The sequence below is a fragment of the Chrysochloris asiatica genome, unplaced genomic scaffold, assembly GCF_000296735.1.
Source record: "Chrysochloris asiatica unplaced genomic scaffold, ChrAsi1.0 scaffold00064, whole genome shotgun sequence".
In the NCBI taxonomy this organism is placed as follows: Eukaryota; Metazoa; Chordata; class Mammalia; order Afrosoricida; family Chrysochloridae; genus Chrysochloris; species Chrysochloris asiatica.
This window is the reverse complement of record NW_006408582.1, coordinates 248,771-266,067: the sequence shown is the minus strand read 5'-3', so window position 1 is coordinate 266,067 and position 17,297 is coordinate 248,771. Positions and strand designations below refer to the sequence as shown.

The following is a 17,297-nucleotide window of genomic DNA, read 5'->3' as shown; positions in this document are numbered from 1 at the left end:
GGACTATAAAGGCAAGAAGTAACTGGTTTACAAGCTTTCAAGAGGGAACCTAGAGCTAGGGGGCATGGAGGAAGGCAGAATCACCAGTGAGTACTATCCAATTTGTCTAGGTGGAGCTGATGAAATGAAATACAGATGGGTTACTCGCGATACTGTAGTGAATAATGGTTATCAGGATGGATTGTGAGTGTTGGAAATGCAAAGGTGGACATTCTGTGGCAAGGAAGGGAGTGACTGTTTCTTCAATCTAGGAGCGGAGGTCTCTGGGACCACCAACGGAGAAGAACCCAGAGCAGGACCCTACCCAGAGAAGCAGGGATGCCTGAGATGGAGGCAGGGATGATGGCATGGAGGGATGGAGCGGCTGGGGACTTTGGATTCAGAGAAGGAGAGGAACTGTGGGCCGAAGACTGGGGAGGGGGGTGAGGGAGGGGAAGTACCTAGGACAGGCTTCCAGGATATGCCCTTTGGTCGGGATCTGATGCATGGAGAGGATTGGAACCATGGCAATGTAATGATATGTGATAGAATGAATGTAAAACTAGAGTTTTCTCATGTAAACTATCATGTAATTCACAATAAAACATTGAAAAAAAAATTAAAAATAAAAACTTGAAAAAAAAACCTCCAAAAGATTCAGGTCAGAGTCACCTACCTTAAACAAACAAACAAACAATGGATTGTTTCAGAAACAGCTCTATCCGTATATCTTGATTATCTTTATGGTCTCTGCCAAAACAGAAGGAGGGCTACAGTAGAGGTGACAAAGTCCTATTTGTGTCTGTGGTAACTAGTTTTTTAATGAAAAATGGCAGGTATCCTTCATTTCCTAATGTAATTTCTACTTGGCTGGATTCCTCACCAAGTTTTGCTTACTGGGTAAGTAGAAGCCGAGAAAATCATTGTTAGCTCAGTTCCTAGCACAACATCTAATACATGTTATTGTTGTTAGGTGCCATCAAGTCAGTTCCAACTCACAGTGACCCTGTGCATAGCAGCAGAACGAAACACTGCCAGGTCCTGCACCATTGTCACAATTGTTACATATAGTAGCATTCAATGACTGTTTGTAAAATGAATGCATAATTCCAGCTGCTGTTTTAGAACACTGGCTGAACAATAACTTAATTACAATCCCAGCACCCTTTAATAGGAACAATAGCTGTGATGCTAGCAATTTTGCCTGACTTTTCATTAGAAGGTCAAACTTCAAGTTCCATAATTATACAAGTGGGCTTTTTAAAGCTTGTGGAAAAGTGGAATTAAAAAGGTAATAGAATTTTTCCACGAACTTTTGGAAGGTCCCATATACATATATAATTATTCAGAGTGAAATCTAATCAACTACAGAGTCCTCAGAGCTAATTCCCAGGTGCATCCCATGACTACAGGATACATTCTCATCTCCTCCTCCTCACATTTGTTTAACAGTAGCTTGACACAGAAATTCTTTTAGTTTTAATTCTCTTCACTTGATGTTTCATGACACAGAAATTCCTTTAGTTCTAATTCTCTTCACTTGATGTTTCATTTCAAAGTGCTCTTTAAGAATATACATAAATTCTTGCCAAAGATGAGGTCCATTCCTCATCTTCATTTCCATTGTTGTTAAGTGCTGTCAAGTCAGTTATGACTCATATAGACCTTGTATAGGGTTTATGAAGAGTGGCTCCTGAATTTGAACCACTGACCTTGCAGTTCAAACCGACCTTGAAATGCAGCACATTAACCTGAAACACCACATCAGGACTCCCTGACAAAATATAAGCTCCCATAACAGCTATTGGTAATTTTCATTCTTGTGACATTGAGTAGGTTCTGGCTTATAGCGACCCTGTATAGGGTTCCCATAGCTTTTTAAACCTTTGCAGAAGCAGAAAGCCTCATCTTTCTCCTGCAATGTGGTTAGTGGGTTCAAACCACTCACCTTGTCATTTGCAATCTGGTGCTTGTTGTTGTTGTTATGTGCCGTGGAGTCGGTTCCGACTCATAGCGACCCTTTACAAGGTTTGCTAGGCTGTAATGTTTACGGGAGCAGAAAGCCTCATCTTTCTCCCACAGAACAGCTGGCGGTTTCAAACTGCTGTCCCTGAGGTTCGCAGCCCGATTCATGACCACTACGCTAAGGTGAGGATAGCTGATGGAAAGAAGACAATTTTTCCTGCCATGTTCTTTGCAATAAATTAGAAGACCATATAAAAGGTGGGTGGTGTAGGTGAGAGAAAGAATGAAGGTGGTGATAGACAAATGAAAACAGGTTGTTAGTAAAATTACTACGAGACTGACCTGTGACCCAAATAAAAAGTAATGCAAGCATGTTTGGATAGAATAGGACACAATATAAATATGATCCTGAATTAACTGGGAACAGAGTTAATAATAAATATGAAGGGGCTTCAAAATGTTCACAGAAAAAATCTATTATCTTTTAATTCATTTTTTTCCATGAATGTTTTGAAGCCTCCTCATATGCTTTGCAATCATGTTTGAGTTCCAAAATGCATCTAAAAATAATGGGAAATTACTTGTAAGTCACATACTACAGATAGCAAGTGAAGTTGAAATGATTTAGAATGTGCTTGCATTATTACTGAACTTTATATGATAATGCATTTTTACATCTATTATCTTTATTTGGGGGTCCAGGTGTGGTGCTATAAGCACTCAACTGCTAAACCACTAGCTGCTCCTCAGAAACTCTATAAAGGGTGGCTATGAATCAGAACTGACTCAATGGCACTTAACAACAACAAAACTTTATGAAGTAGTTAAATATTCTCATCTATCATAAAGGCTTAAACAGGTAAAGAAATTTGCCCAAGTATAGATACATGTGATGATACGGCACAGACTAGATTATTTTATAGTCTGGTATTTACCTTAACCAGGATAATTTCAAACATTACTTTTTGAATGTAGGGAAAATGGATATAAAGAAAGCTGTTTGACTCTGCAAAGCATGTTCCCTTTTGCCTAATGAGAAGCACTCAATGCTACTAACATGAATGAACAGGAATCCTTAGCCTAAGGACCAACCTAGAATGATTGGAGAGACCTGAGATTTTTCTTATAGGTGATAACATCTTTCCTTTTGCAATCTCCATATTGCTTCATTTACTTTTTAAACAAAAGCTATAATTTATTATTAAATGAGTTGGAACTGACTCAATGACAATTCGTTTGGTTGGTTTTATAATGATGACAATCCACTTTTAAAGGCACATAGTTAAAATTCTACATCACTACTTGGTTTAACAGAGAAAATGATAATCCATTTCTCTTCTAAAGCAATAGTTGTGTGACCTTCTGTATTTTACTCAAACTCTATGAAACTCAATTTCCTCATCTGAAACACTGGGAATAGAAGTGTAAGGTGGCAGTTCTGTAAAATACATACTGGATTGTAAATCACAAGGTCAGCAGTTTGAGCCCAGCAGCTACTCTGCAGAAGAAAAGTTAGGCTTTCTGCCCCTGTAAAGATATAGTGTCTCACTGAATTGAAGCCAACTTGACGGCATTTAATATTCACTAAATTCTTAATATACAACCCACTTAACCCTCAACAAGTTTTGAAGTAAACACATTATTTCCATTTTACAGGTGTGGAGCTACAGGATAATGCACTGGGCCGCAAGATCAGTTTGAACAGTAAGGTTAGTGGTTCAAACTCACCAGCTGCTCTTTGTAAACCCTATGCAGGGTCGCTGTGAGCAGGACCTGACTTGACCACACTTGACAACAATAATAAAGTCAAATTGCTAATTAGGTAAAATGAGGATTTAAAACCTGGCAGTTTTCATAAAGTCATTACTCTCAACAGCTCAACTAGATTGTGGCATGTGTTTCTTACGAGGATAAGTGAGAGAATGTCCATAGGATGCTTAACACAATGATGGCATAATGAGCATTCAATATACATTAAGGAGATATGGTATGGTGCTGTAGGGTAAGAACTGGACTGCTAACCACAGGTCAGGGGTTCAAACCTGTCAGGGGCTCCTCAGAAACCCTATGTTATTGCTGATGTTGTTGTCATGTGTCATGGAGTCAGTTCCAACTCATAGCCACCCTGTACAGGGTTTCTGAGGCTATAAATCTTTATGGGAGCAGAAAGTCTCATCTTTCTCAAGCGGAACAGCTGGTAGTTTCGAACTGCTGACCCTGAGGTGTTCAGCCCGATTCGTAACCACTACAAGTGCCATCAAATCACTTCCAATTCATAGTGGCCTTGTATAGGGTTTCCGATGAGCAGTTGATGAGTTTGAAATACCTTCCTTTCGGCTAATAGTCCAGTGCTTATCCTAAAGAGTCACATCAGGACTCCTATACTTATGAGTCAGAACCAACTCAGTGGCACTTAAAAATAAAAATGAAAGCATAAAAACATCAAATATTTTGTAGTTAATAGTTGACAGTTAAAATATATTTATATTTTGTTGTTAAGTGCCATCGACCAGGTTCTGACCCAAAGAGACCCTGTATAGTGTTTCTGAGAACTGGCTGGTGAGCTTGAACTGCTTACCTTGCGAATCAAACTGACTTGGCAGTCCAGTGAATTAACCCACAGTGCCTCACCTTAGTCCTCAAGCTGACATCTCTGCTCTTCAACACTTTAAAAAGGTCTTGGGCAGCAGATTTGCCTAATGTAATACATCATTTGATTTCCTGACTGCTGCTTCCATGAGTGTTGACAGTTGATCCAAGAAGAATGAAGTCCTTGACAACTTCAATCTTTCTCCATTGATAAGAATGTCTATTGGTACGCTGGTGAGGACTTTTGTTTTCTTTACATTGAGATCTAATCCATACCAAAGGCTCTGTTCTTTGATCTTCATCAGTAAATGTTTTAAGTCCTCTTCACTTTCAGGTTGCATTACCTGCATATCGCAGGTTATTAATGAGTCTTCCTCCAATCCTGATGCCACGTTTTTCCTCATATAACCCAGATTCTCAGATTATATGCTCAGCAAACAGGTTGAACAAGTATGGTGAAAGAATACAACCTTGTTGCACACATTTCTTAATTTTAAACCATTCAGTGTTTATATGTTCTGTTCGAACAACTGCCTCTTGGTCCAGGTACAGATTCTTCATGAGAACAATTAAGTGTTCCAGAAGACTCATACTTCACAATGTTGTCCATAGCTTGTCATAATCCACACAATCGAAAGTCTTTTGAGTAGTCAATAAAGCACAGGTAAATATCTTTCTGATATTCTCGGCTTTCAGATAAGATCTGTCGGACATCAACAATGATATCCCTTGTTCCATGACCGCTTCTGAATCCGGCTTGAACCTCTGAAAGTTCTCTGTCTATGTATGCTTGCAGCCGTTTCTGTATTACCTTTAGTAAAACTTTACTTATATGGGATATCAAAGAGATTGTCCCATGGTTTCCGCATTCCGTTGGGTCACATCTCTTTTGAATGGGCACAAATATGGATCTCTTCCAATCAGTCGGCCTGATAGTTGTCTTCCAAATTTCTTGGCAGAGATGACTGAGTATCTCCGGTGCCGCCTCACTTTCTTGAAAGATTTCAATTTTTATTCCATCAATTCCTGGAGTCTTGTTCTTTGTCAATTCCTTCAATGCACCTTGGACTTCCTCCTTCAGGATCATTGGCTCTTGATCATATGCTACCTCTTGAAATGGTTGAACATTAACCGTTTCCTTTTGGTACAGTGACTCTGTGTATTCCTTCCATCTTCTCTTGATGCTTTCTGCATCATTCAATAATTTTCCCAGAGAATTTTTCAATAATGAAAGTCGAGCCTTGAATTTTTTCTTCAGTTCCCCTAGCTTGAGAAATGCTGAGTGTGTTCTTCCTTTTTGGTTTTCTGATTCCAAATCTTTGCACATTTTGATGTAATATTTGGCCATATCTTCTTGAGCTGATCTTTGAAATTTTCTGTTCAGCTCTTGGACCTCCTTATTTCTTCCATTTGCTTTAGCATCTCTATGCTGGAGAGCAAGTTTCAGTGTCTCTTCTGACATCCATTTTGACCTTTTCCTTCTTTCTTGTCTTCTCAATGACTTTTTGCTTTCTTCATATCTGATGTTCTTGATGTCATCCCACAACTCTTCTGTTCTTTGGTTTTAAGTGTTTAATGTATCAAATCTATTCTTAAGATGATCTCTAAATTCAGGTGGGATATAGTCAAGGTCATATTTTGGCTCTCGTCGACTTATTTTCATTTTCTTCAGTTTCAGTTTGAATTTGCATATGAGTAATTGATGGTCTGTTCCACAGTCTGCTCCTGGCCTGGTTTTCACTGATAATATGGGGTTTTCCATTGCCTGTTTCCGCAGATGCAGTCAATTTGAGTTCTATGTATTCCATGTGGTGAAGTCCATGTGTACAGTCGTCTCCTATGCTGTCTAAAGAAGGTATTTGAAATGAACAAATCATTGATTTTTCAGAATTCTATCATGCATTCTCCAGCATCATTTCTATCACCAAGGCCCTATTTTCCAACTACTCATCCTTTCTTTTTGTTCCCAACCTTTGCATCCCAATCACCAGTAATGGTCAATATACTTGATTGCATGTTTGATCAATTTCAGATTGAAAAAGTTGGTAGAATTCTTCTCTTTCATCCTCACTGGCTTTAATGGTTGGTGTGTAAATTTGAATAATAGTGGTATTAACTGGTCTTCCCTGTAGGCACATGGATATTATCCTATCAGACAGCGTTGTACTTCGTGACTGATCTGGATATGTTCTTTTTGACAATGAATGCAACACCATTCCACTTCAATTTGTTAAGCACAGGCTGTTATCTAAACTGTATTAACATTGCCAAGAAAATATTCTTCTTAATCTGATACTTCATCAAGAGCAAACAGTATTACAGTTAAAATTTGTTTTTTTCCTAAATGCCTGGAATTGAATATAATACTTTGACAGGCATTTTTCCATCTTAAATATGAAGAGGCTTCAAAAAAGTTCATGGAAAAATGGAATTAAAGGATAATGGAATTATCCCATATATTTAATCTGACTGGTATGCCTACTCACCAAGTCTGGCTAATTTTAGACAGTTGACAAGTTCACTGGCAGCTACCTTTATGATTATAAAACTGTCAAGCAATTAAATCTTGCCATGCATCCTATAAATTACATGTTGTTGTTTTTAAGTGCCATTGAGTCAGTTCCAACTCATAGTGACCCTCTATAGGATTTCTGAAGAAAGGTCAGCAGGTTTGAACTTCCAACCTTGCAGTTAGCAGTCCAGTGCCTATCCTACAGCACCACAGCAGGATTCCTGTAATATAAATTAAATATGTAAGTTTATATAAGGAAAGTAAAATCGCTGCTTCACAATTTCGAGTACATTAACTTGCTCAACACCTAAGAAAATAATATGGCTTTAGAAATTCAGAATGCAGGGCCAGTTAAGACACCTATTTTATTTAATAGGCGACTATTGGTGAATTTTTGGTTCACAAAATGTTAAATAGCACAGACATCAGAGAGAGTGAAAGATTTTATTTTAACTTTCATGGAAACACACCCTTTTCCTGAAAAACATAAAAGCATGCATATTGATGGCATTCTTATAAAGAAACAGTACGTCAACAACTAAGTTGTAAATAAACAATACTAATACAAACAAAAGATTAAATGATATGTGAAACAGAATTACAGTAAAGCATAGGGCTTTTAATTTTAGAAAATAATTTAATGCAGTATTAACGCATGTCGAGGAAAAGCTTCTAATTTTCCAAACATCCTGATTGGGGAAAAAAAAAATTAACATATTGTAGACTTTTTGTGAGAGGAGTGTAAGTATAGTCAGAACAAAACAGGTGATCTTATGCAGGTCCCTTTGCATACTTAATCAGTTATAATTCACACAATTCCAAGGGCATCACTTTTTAATTTGAGCATATCCATGATATTCAAAATAAGTTATACAAGTTCAACTTATCTTAATCTAGTTAGAAATAGGTTTTAACTTTAGGACTGTTAAAAATTTTAGTTAACAAAATTTCACTTCACAAATAAGAGAAAATTACAATTTAACACGAAAGAACTTTTCAAAAGCTTTACATATGCCCCCATTTATAATGAGACCAACTGTATCCTGTGAAAATGTGTGTATACATATGAACATACACATCAATTCACATCACACAATTCTTTAAGAGTATTGATTGAAATAGCTTACTCTCTGGCTTTGGAGAAGCAGTATAAAACAGACAAAACTCCCCCTTTTCATTTTATCAGCATTCAGCTGGTGTGTTTTATCTGGGTCACCGACAACTTTGAAACAAGTATCCATTAGTTGTAAGCAGAAATGTGATCTTAAAAGACAAGTAGACAAGTTTAAATTATAATATAAAATAGAGCAGATAACATTTTTTAGAAAGCTTGTCTTCCACAGGATATACTGTTCCATGAATGAAAACTGTGTAATTTGGTTCCGGATTGTAGCTCTCATTTTGAGGTGATGCATGTTAATCAAGTAACCCCATTAAAAGTAATGGGAAATAAACAAATTCATTCAGTCTTGTTGAATAAAGTCTGTTGAATTATTTGAGGAAGGTGACTTTCTTGACATAAGACAAATGCAAAATGTCTTTGCAGTAGCTGGTGAAGCTTGCTTATAAGAGTTTAAAGAGTTTGACTTTAAGACAGAATACTGGTTGGTTATGTTATTTCTTCTTAGAAAGTCTACTGTGCAAGCCATTGAATAGCACCAATGACTTTAATCCAAATGAAAAGGACTAGAATGCAGTAGAAGTCTACCATGACAACATTAAAAACAAGTTCTGGTTAAATATTTTGCTAAATCAAAGAATAATAGGCAAAAGGCACATGCTAGTAAATCTAGTTTGAACATTTGAAGGCCTCTATTACTTCAAATTTCTCTGGACAGAGAGCCCAATAAAAGTTTACACTGATTATTTTGATGTTAAAAAAACAAAACAAAATAAAAAAACAAACAGGAAATCTTAATATTCTCAAATACTTATGGCACAGATGTTGCAAAGTACTAAAGGCTTAGCTAAAAATATTTGTTACCTGGGCAAGTTCAAGTTCTGCTACATTGGATCACAGCCCACATTTTTAACTTAAAATTAATTCTCATACATTATACATTCTTTTGTGTAGCGTACAGGGTGTGCAAATCAAGACGTTTCAGTAAATATTAGAAATGTTAATTATTTTGCAATATAAAGTAAGTGAAATCAGCTAATAATGTAATACAGTAAAAACAGGTGCTAAACAGAGCTTCTCCCCACTTCAACTTTCTCTTATGCCTTTTTCCTTGAACATCTTGATACTTAATCAGAATTTCTTTGATTGATTTAGAGAAACTAAGCAAAAGAAAAATATTACATAGTTGTACAACAGTAGATGCTTTTGTGATCAGAGTTGTAAAAAGTTGAAAATAACAATTACAGTGATATATATTGTTCAAATTAATATTCATAAATACAACCAGCTGAATAACATAGCAATAACAACTTAAACAGTTCCAATAATCTTCTGTAGTTGACATTAGTTCATGGGAAATGAAAAATATAACATAAACTCCATTTAACTTTTACCTTTCCAACAATGTCAAAACTAAAGTTGTAAAATCATGTATGTCTGCCCAAGACCAACTTCATATAGGCTTTAAACAGAAATTCTATTTTATCCAATGCTCAATCAACAAGGCTTTATTTACACTTCTTAGCAAATTCAATGAACAATTTGATGTCATGTGCAGCTATCATAAAGAGACAGTGAAGCCCATCCACTGATTGGAGATAACTACTTCTTTATGTTTTAATACTAACCCATAAGCAGCCAATTAAGGTTCCATATACCCATGTTTTTACATACAGTTTCCTTCCAGCATCTGTCATAAGCATACTAACAGTCAAACCACTTAAGATCAATAATGATGGAAAAGTCTTCTTAAGACTTAGTTTGGAATTAACACTTTTTCCAGGAAATCTGTTTCTTCTTTCCGGATCCAGTGAATCATAGAATTCTATAAGCAACCTATGGCCAGAGTAAAATAAATAAAATGTAAGGTTTCTGTTTTAGCCATCTCAATATTTCAGTTCAATAAATATGTAAATGGTTACCTATTTTGTGCTGGGGAAGTTATGTTGTTGCTGTTAAGTGCTGTTGAGTTAATTCTGACTCATAGAGACCTTGGAGCAGCTGGTGGTTTGAACTGCCAACTTTGTGCTTCACAGTCCAGTGCTAATCCTATAGTGCCACACCAGGAGTGTGGAAGCTACAGGTCTTCACAAAACAAATATGAATAAGGACACAATCAGAGAGTTGATGTAACAGGAGTCTCTAGACTTTGGAAATAGATTTCATGTTCTCTGATTAGATACGCAAATTATCTGGCATGGAATATTTAAAAACAGATGGCTTTAAGTAATTTTATGGAGAGATTTTAAACTTTAGGTGTATAATTTTTCAGTGACCTAACTCAAGATTGAGTAATAACTCAACTCAGTTCTTCTACTTTCCCCAATCCTTATATCCTCCTTGCTGCAGCTTCCATTCTAAATCAGTGGAAAGATTAGCAGTTTTTATAACATACATGGATTTCTCAAAAAGCTCTCATTTGCATGGAACTGCAAAAGCAAATTTAAAAAAGAAGTCATAGTTAACTTTTTTCCCACTAACTGAAAGGTCAGTGGTTCAAACCCATCAGCCGCTCCTTGGAAACCTTAAACAGGGTTGCTATGAGCTGGAACCAACTCAATGGCTCTTAACAACAACAACAACATTAAAAAATGCTATATTGTAATAGCAGAACATACTCAAGACAAAACCCTCAAACATGCAAGTATAGAAAAGGAAAGCCCTTGTATTGTTTCCTAAATCATACATATTCTTTAGAGGATAATCACTGTCAAAATAGGTCCAGACTCATCCTAAATACATATAAGCACAAAATAAGATAAACTGGCTATTAAAAATATTGGTTAGTCTTTTCTGAAGACTATAATTTCATGTCAGTACACATAGATCTTACTTTTAAATTTGCTCCCATGGCCAAAACAGTCCTGAGAGACTGGTATAATAAATTACACCATGTACAACTGAGAGTTAATGAAAAGTAGAAATTATACATAAAAAGAAATTATTTATATATCAGCATAAAATTTATTTCATTTTCAATTGATGATACTTTCAATAATTTTTACTTGTCAGTTAGTCAAAATGGGCTAATAAAAAAGTACTGCAATAAAACAGGGAAAGAAAGAACAATGATAGTTTTCTGAGAAGGATCATATTAGGTGAATAAAATATTTGGATATATTTCTCAATGTAAATAAAATTTTGGAATTGTTTTTTGACATTAAAAAATACTTTTCAAAATGGCTTACTAAATTGTACATCCTTTAACAATTGATTCAACTTTTGAAAGCGAAGAATAAAAATTAAAGATGTTTAAAATATATCTCTCAAAGAACAGGAGGAAATGCATCAGAAATGATAAAACTTCTTTCTACCTATAGCAAAATTCACAGTAAAAAAACATCATACAACCCTGAAGTTTCATCCAAGAAAGTATTCTTATGTAACAAAATTTAATCTTCAAATACATCTACTTCTGAGCCTCACATTTTAGTTTTCCCTACGAGAAGAAATTCTAAACTTTCTAATTTTATCTTGAATTTAATCAGAGATACAAATATGCTCTCTTACTGTCATCTGGTGTTTCCAGGGTTTCTATTGAATGAGTGCCACATGACACTAACTCAGTCAGGCTAACCCCTTTACATTATGCCTCACTTACGAGTTATTTGAATATGCTCACAACTTATTAATTTATTGGCTGGTAACTTTCAGCAAAGCTCAATATTGTTTGTTCAAAATTGATATTATTAGCATAGACAAACAGGTCAGCCCAGAATACGTTTAAGCTAAAAAATACTAGTACCAAAAAAAAACTTTTTTTAAAGTAAAAAATTCAATTGCCCCTTCCTCCTCCAAAAAATAAAGCAAATATATACATTGGACAAAATCCTCTATTTCCACAGCCTTGTTTTTTCCCACTCCCTTTGGCATGATGGCTGATCCTTACCCAAGAACACATTATATGGCCTGCAAAGCCAGATTCTGAGCATCTAACAAAGGAAGGGTTTTTTTGTTTTGCCAATTTTTCTATTTTACCATAAAGCATAAATCTATGAAATGACTATAAATGAAAATAGAGAGGTTCTTTTACGGTGAAGTAAAAATTGAAGCTTAAAGTATGAATAGATTATGCATGACATAAGAAATGATTTGGGTTCATAAAAAATGTTAAGATAATAAAAATATCTAAGTTACTTCCAACTGTTTACTACAGTGAAATATAGTGGAACCAAAAGTTTTGAAGTGCTGGAACTGTTGTTACTCACTTATCTTTAATTTCAAAACGTTCATGAAGCCATCTTCTCATATATGCTTGTTCTTCCGGGACATCTTTTTTGTCTATTCGATCAATGTGAATATGAATTTTTGGACATTCTTTGCAGAGAAATTCTAACAAGAACAAAAGTATTCAATTTCTTAGACTTTTAAGAACTCTCGGTTATAAAAGGATTTATAAATGAAAATAAGGCAAAAAAGGTAAAATAAAAAGGAACAGATTTTTTACTTGGCAAAAAAAAAAAAAATGTTACAAAGAAATAGATTATAAACTATGTGTTAGAACTGACTCAGTAGTACTTAACAATGATGACAATAACAAAGACAACCCAGGAATAGGAAGACAGACTCTACTATACTTGACTGGAAGTATACGAGGATAAGTCCAAAAGTATTTCTACAAAGTCACAGAAACCTTTATTAAAGAATAAAAAATTGTGAAGCTACTGTAGTTAATGTATATTCCATATGGCAGTGTTTCTCTCTAACCCTTCCCTGATGGATTCTGTGCTCTTCTACGTACACCAGGCCCAAACAGCAGTTTTGGCACTCTGGAGGGACTTAAATCATGCTCCTTTTCAATATTCTTTGTGTTTTGGGAAAAAAAATCTGAAGGAACATGATCAGGGATGTAAGGTGGATGGGGTAAGATTTCCCAATGAAACTCTCATAGGATAACCCTTGAAGAATGCGCAGGTACATTGTTGTGATAGAAAAAATTATTTGGCGCAGCTTTTCTGGTGTTTTTATCATCAATACAGTTTTCCATGTTCTTAAAATTTCTCTGTAAGTCCCGTGATCCTCCTGTGTCCTTCAATAAAATTTATCAAATTATCCTTTTGGAGTCCCCAGTGAACAGTCTCTATAACCTTTTGAGTTGACTCCATTGGCTCAGCAGATCCCCTCAGAAGTCACTGTTTTGACTGGACCATTTTTCTAAGGGTACTCTAACAAGACTTGAAGGAGAAAAACATGAGGTTTTCTGCTCACATAATTTTGTTGTTGTTAGGTGCCATAGAGTCAGTACCGACTCATAACGACCCTATGCACAACAGAACAAAACACTGCCCAGTCCTGAGCCAACCTCACAATTGTTGCCACACTTGAGCCCATTGATGCTGCCACTTTGCCAATCCATCTCGCTGGAGATCTTCCTCTTTTTCTCTGACCCTCGACCTCCAGTGACTGGTCCCTTCTGACAATATGTCCGAAGTATGAGAGACAAAGTTTGGCCATCCTGGCCTCCAAGGAGCACTCTGGCTGCACTTCTTCCAACACAGATCTATTGGTTCTTTTGGCAGTCCATGGCACTTTCACTGTCCAGCTTTAACACACATATGAGGTTACTGAAAATACCTTGGCTTGGGTCAGGTGCACCTTAGTCCTCAAGCTGCCATCTTTGCTCTACAGCCCCAGAAATCCTACTGTTGTTGTTATGAAGTGCCGTCGAGTAGGTTCAAACTCGTAGAGACTTTGTATAGGGTTTTCAGGGAGTGGCTGGTGAGCTTGAACCACCGACTTGTGGTTCAAAATGACCTTGTAGTCCAGCACATTAACCCAGAGCACCACACAAGGACAGGGTCACTGTGAGTTGGAAGTGACAGAATAGCACCATACCATGAATACCACCCAAGACTTAGACAAGTGCACTATTGAGAGAACTTATCTGCAATCATCCGCTGATCACAGAACGATGTTTAGACACATTCTGTTTGTAATAAACCAATGTATGTATGAACTGGAACTCTATATCTATACTTTTTTACTTACTCTTGTTTATCTATCCCTCTGAAGGGATCCTAAATTGTGGACCACTGCTAGACCAATCATCTTCATTTAAATGGTCAGTCCCCCACTCCCAATCTTAGCATTTGCCACACATTGTTACTACTCATCTACCCACTACAGTGTGAGTTCCATGAAGGCAGCAGAGATGGAGCCTGTCTGTGCCTCCTGCCTAGTGAAGAACTGGAAACACAGAGGCACTTAATAATCCTCACTTACTAGTTCTTGAACCTGACACATATCACTGCTACATAGCCATAAGACACTCAGGAGAGCTATTTCCTTTCTTTTAGGTCTTGGTTTCTAATCACACTTATATCTTTATTGCTTCCTCCTCCTTATCTTTGCCATTAAAAAAAATGTTTTATTGTGAATTATGTGATAGTTTACATGGGAGAACATTAGTTTTACATTCATCCTATCATATGTTGTTTCACTGCCATGGCTACAATCCCCTCCATGCATCATCAACCAACCAAAGGGTATACCCTGCAAGCCTGCCTCCTGCTCATCAGCACACAATCCCTCTCCCTCTCTGGGTCTAGAGTCCCCAGCCGCTCCATCTCTCCACATCATCTCTTTGACATTTTTAAAACACATTACAGTTGATACAGGGAACAAAGTTCTTACTGTGGAATAAGTATGAGCCTTCAAGGAATTACTGTTCTTAAGGCATGCTACATTTAAAAGAAGAGAAAACAGTCCTTTTATAGCCTCAGTTACACAAGGGACAGTATTCAAAAATGAAAGAGAATTTTGAGACTGAAAATTACTTTCTTTGGAGGTGTCCCTCTGTGGAGAAGTGTGAACATCGATATATTTAAGTGAATTAAACAACAAGAAAATATTTCTAAGGCATTTAAAAGAAGCCTATATTCCCTAAGTGGGCATACCAGTAGGAAGCTGAGATCCTTTTTATCTTAACTTGAAAATATGTTCCAAGATGTTTCTTAAGAAATGGTGAATCATGTGTTCTACAGTTTGAAAAAGACTTAAAGCTTAGCCTCAAATCTCTATTTTTTTGACCTCCTCACACATCCTTTTTGCTAAGAACTGAACACAACTGCTCTGTTTGTTTTATGTCAAGAAGCAGTAGTCTGCAGCACTTAGGTTATTAAAATAATCCTATAAACTTTTAGGAGAGAATTAGCTTGATGATAAATTAGGTTGATAATACATTAAAGAGTTTGTTTTTCAATTCTATTTTCATCTAAATAGGTAAGGGATTGCTTGGATACATCTTGAGACAGAGGTGTGCCATGGATAAGAGCATGAACTATGAAGCTAGAGAGCCTGAGCTTGTGCTGCCCTGAGAAGAGATGCTAACCTGTGTGGTGCAAATGGTTAATGCAGCTGGTGTTAACCAAAAATGTGGCTGTTTGAGTCCACCCAGAGACACCTTGAAAGAAATGCTTAATGATCTACTTCAAAAAAAAAAAAAAAATCAGTCATTGAACACCCTAAGAAGCACAGTTCCACTCTGACACATATGTGATTGCTATGAGCCAGAGGTGAACACAGCTAGTTTTGCCTAAGTTTCCAAGTCTGTGAAAGAGAGATGGTAACAATAGTTTCAACCTCATTAGGTAGTTATAAGGAATATGGTGAGTTCTTAGATCAGTCCCAAGGACATACTATAAGCACTGTAGGATAAGCACTAGATTACAAGGCTGATTTGAACTGCAAGGTCGGTGGATCAAACTCACCAAGCCACTCCTTGGATATCCTATACAGTGCCCCTATGAGTCAGAACTTACTCGATGGCACTGAACAACAAGTATTAGCTAATTTTTAGCTTCATATTCTCATCTTATTTCTATTTTCACCCTTAAACACACAGGCCCTGATAATAACTTCCCTGTCTTCACTTGATTATATTCTACATTGACACTGCCATAAATAAGTAGTAAATGGCTCTGGACATACTTTGTGCATAGTTAAAATTAGGAAAATGTAAAAGACTATATTTCAAATATCAAAATGAAAGTTTCTGTGAACTAAAGTGCTTAAAACATGTTGCTGTCAAGTGACATTAAGTTAGTTCTAACTCATAGCGGCCCTATAGGGATTTTTCGAGGCTTTAAATTTTCACCAGAATAGATAAAGCCTCATGATAAGACACAAGTTTAAAAGGGAATATGCATCTGCACTGTGAAAAATGGACTTTGGAATTCATAAGGACGCTATCAGTATCCCCACCCTTCCTTAAAACATAGTCAAACATAGCAACAGCTGTAAGGATGGCAAAGACATGGGACTACTTCACCTGTTATGCACAATGCTCTTAGTCAGAACCGAAACTCAAACTTACTTGGTCTTTATAATACATACTTTTCATATACAGACTTTCATTTGGTCTTTACAATTCTGAATTGTTGATGTGTGCTGTGGTGTCAGTTTCAACTCACAACGACCCTGTATAAGGTTTCAGAGGGCTTAAAAAAAAAAAAAAAAAGATTGCTGAAGCAGAATGCTTCATCTTTCTCCTGCAGAGAGGCTGGTGGGCTCCAACCACTGACCTTGTGGTTTGCAGTCCTGTTCTTATTCTATAGAGACATCAAGCTCCCACAATTCTGAATAGTCATGCACTATTATTATTAGTTTCTCCTGGTTCAGATGAAGAAAAAAGGCTCAAAGAGGAGCAAAGCCAGATAAGTCAATGGTGGAGCCAGATCATCCATCCTAAAACAGACTATCAGGGTATCATCAGATAAACTAGAAAAAAGCTAAATGTTAAATAGCATCTGGGAAGTTCTAATCTGAAGATAGAAAAATGTGACATAAATACTTTCCTAAATATTCAATATAACTCTTGTGAATGCTGGCTCTGTGGGTTAATGTGCTGGACTGCAAAGTCAGTTTGAACCACAAGGTCAGCGGTTCAAGCTCACCAGCTGCTCACTGGAAACCCTATTCAGGGTCGTTATGGGTCAGAACCAACTCGACAGCACTTAATGACAACAATCTATATTTGCAAGAACTATTTTAGTTGGGACATACTTTACACATGAGCAAAAAGTGTCTCATAATTCAATAATTATAAATTTTGTCAGAAAGCATGAAAGTATATTGACTTTATAGGGCTATTACAGATTCTTCCAAAGTATCCCCACATGTCACAAGGTCTAT

At 36.5% G+C, this 17,297-nt stretch overlaps 1 protein-coding gene across 1 annotated transcript in view; it reads right to left on the bottom strand.

Annotated features, from left to right (window-relative positions):
- Positions 1 to 9,658: 9,658 nt before the first annotated feature.
- Positions 9,659 to 17,297, bottom strand: part of AGPAT5 (1-acylglycerol-3-phosphate O-acyltransferase 5) — a 130,459-nt gene continuing 122,820 nt past the window's right edge. Inside the window, exons 7-8 of the mRNA XM_006864319.1 lie at positions 12,374 to 12,497; positions 9,659 to 10,001 (exon numbers count right to left, since the gene is read on the bottom strand). Of these exons, the coding sequence (XP_006864381.1) occupies positions 9,776 to 10,001; positions 12,374 to 12,497 (350 nt within the window). The 3' untranslated portion in view covers positions 9,659 to 9,775. The remainder of the gene's footprint in view (positions 10,002 to 12,373; positions 12,498 to 17,297) is intronic.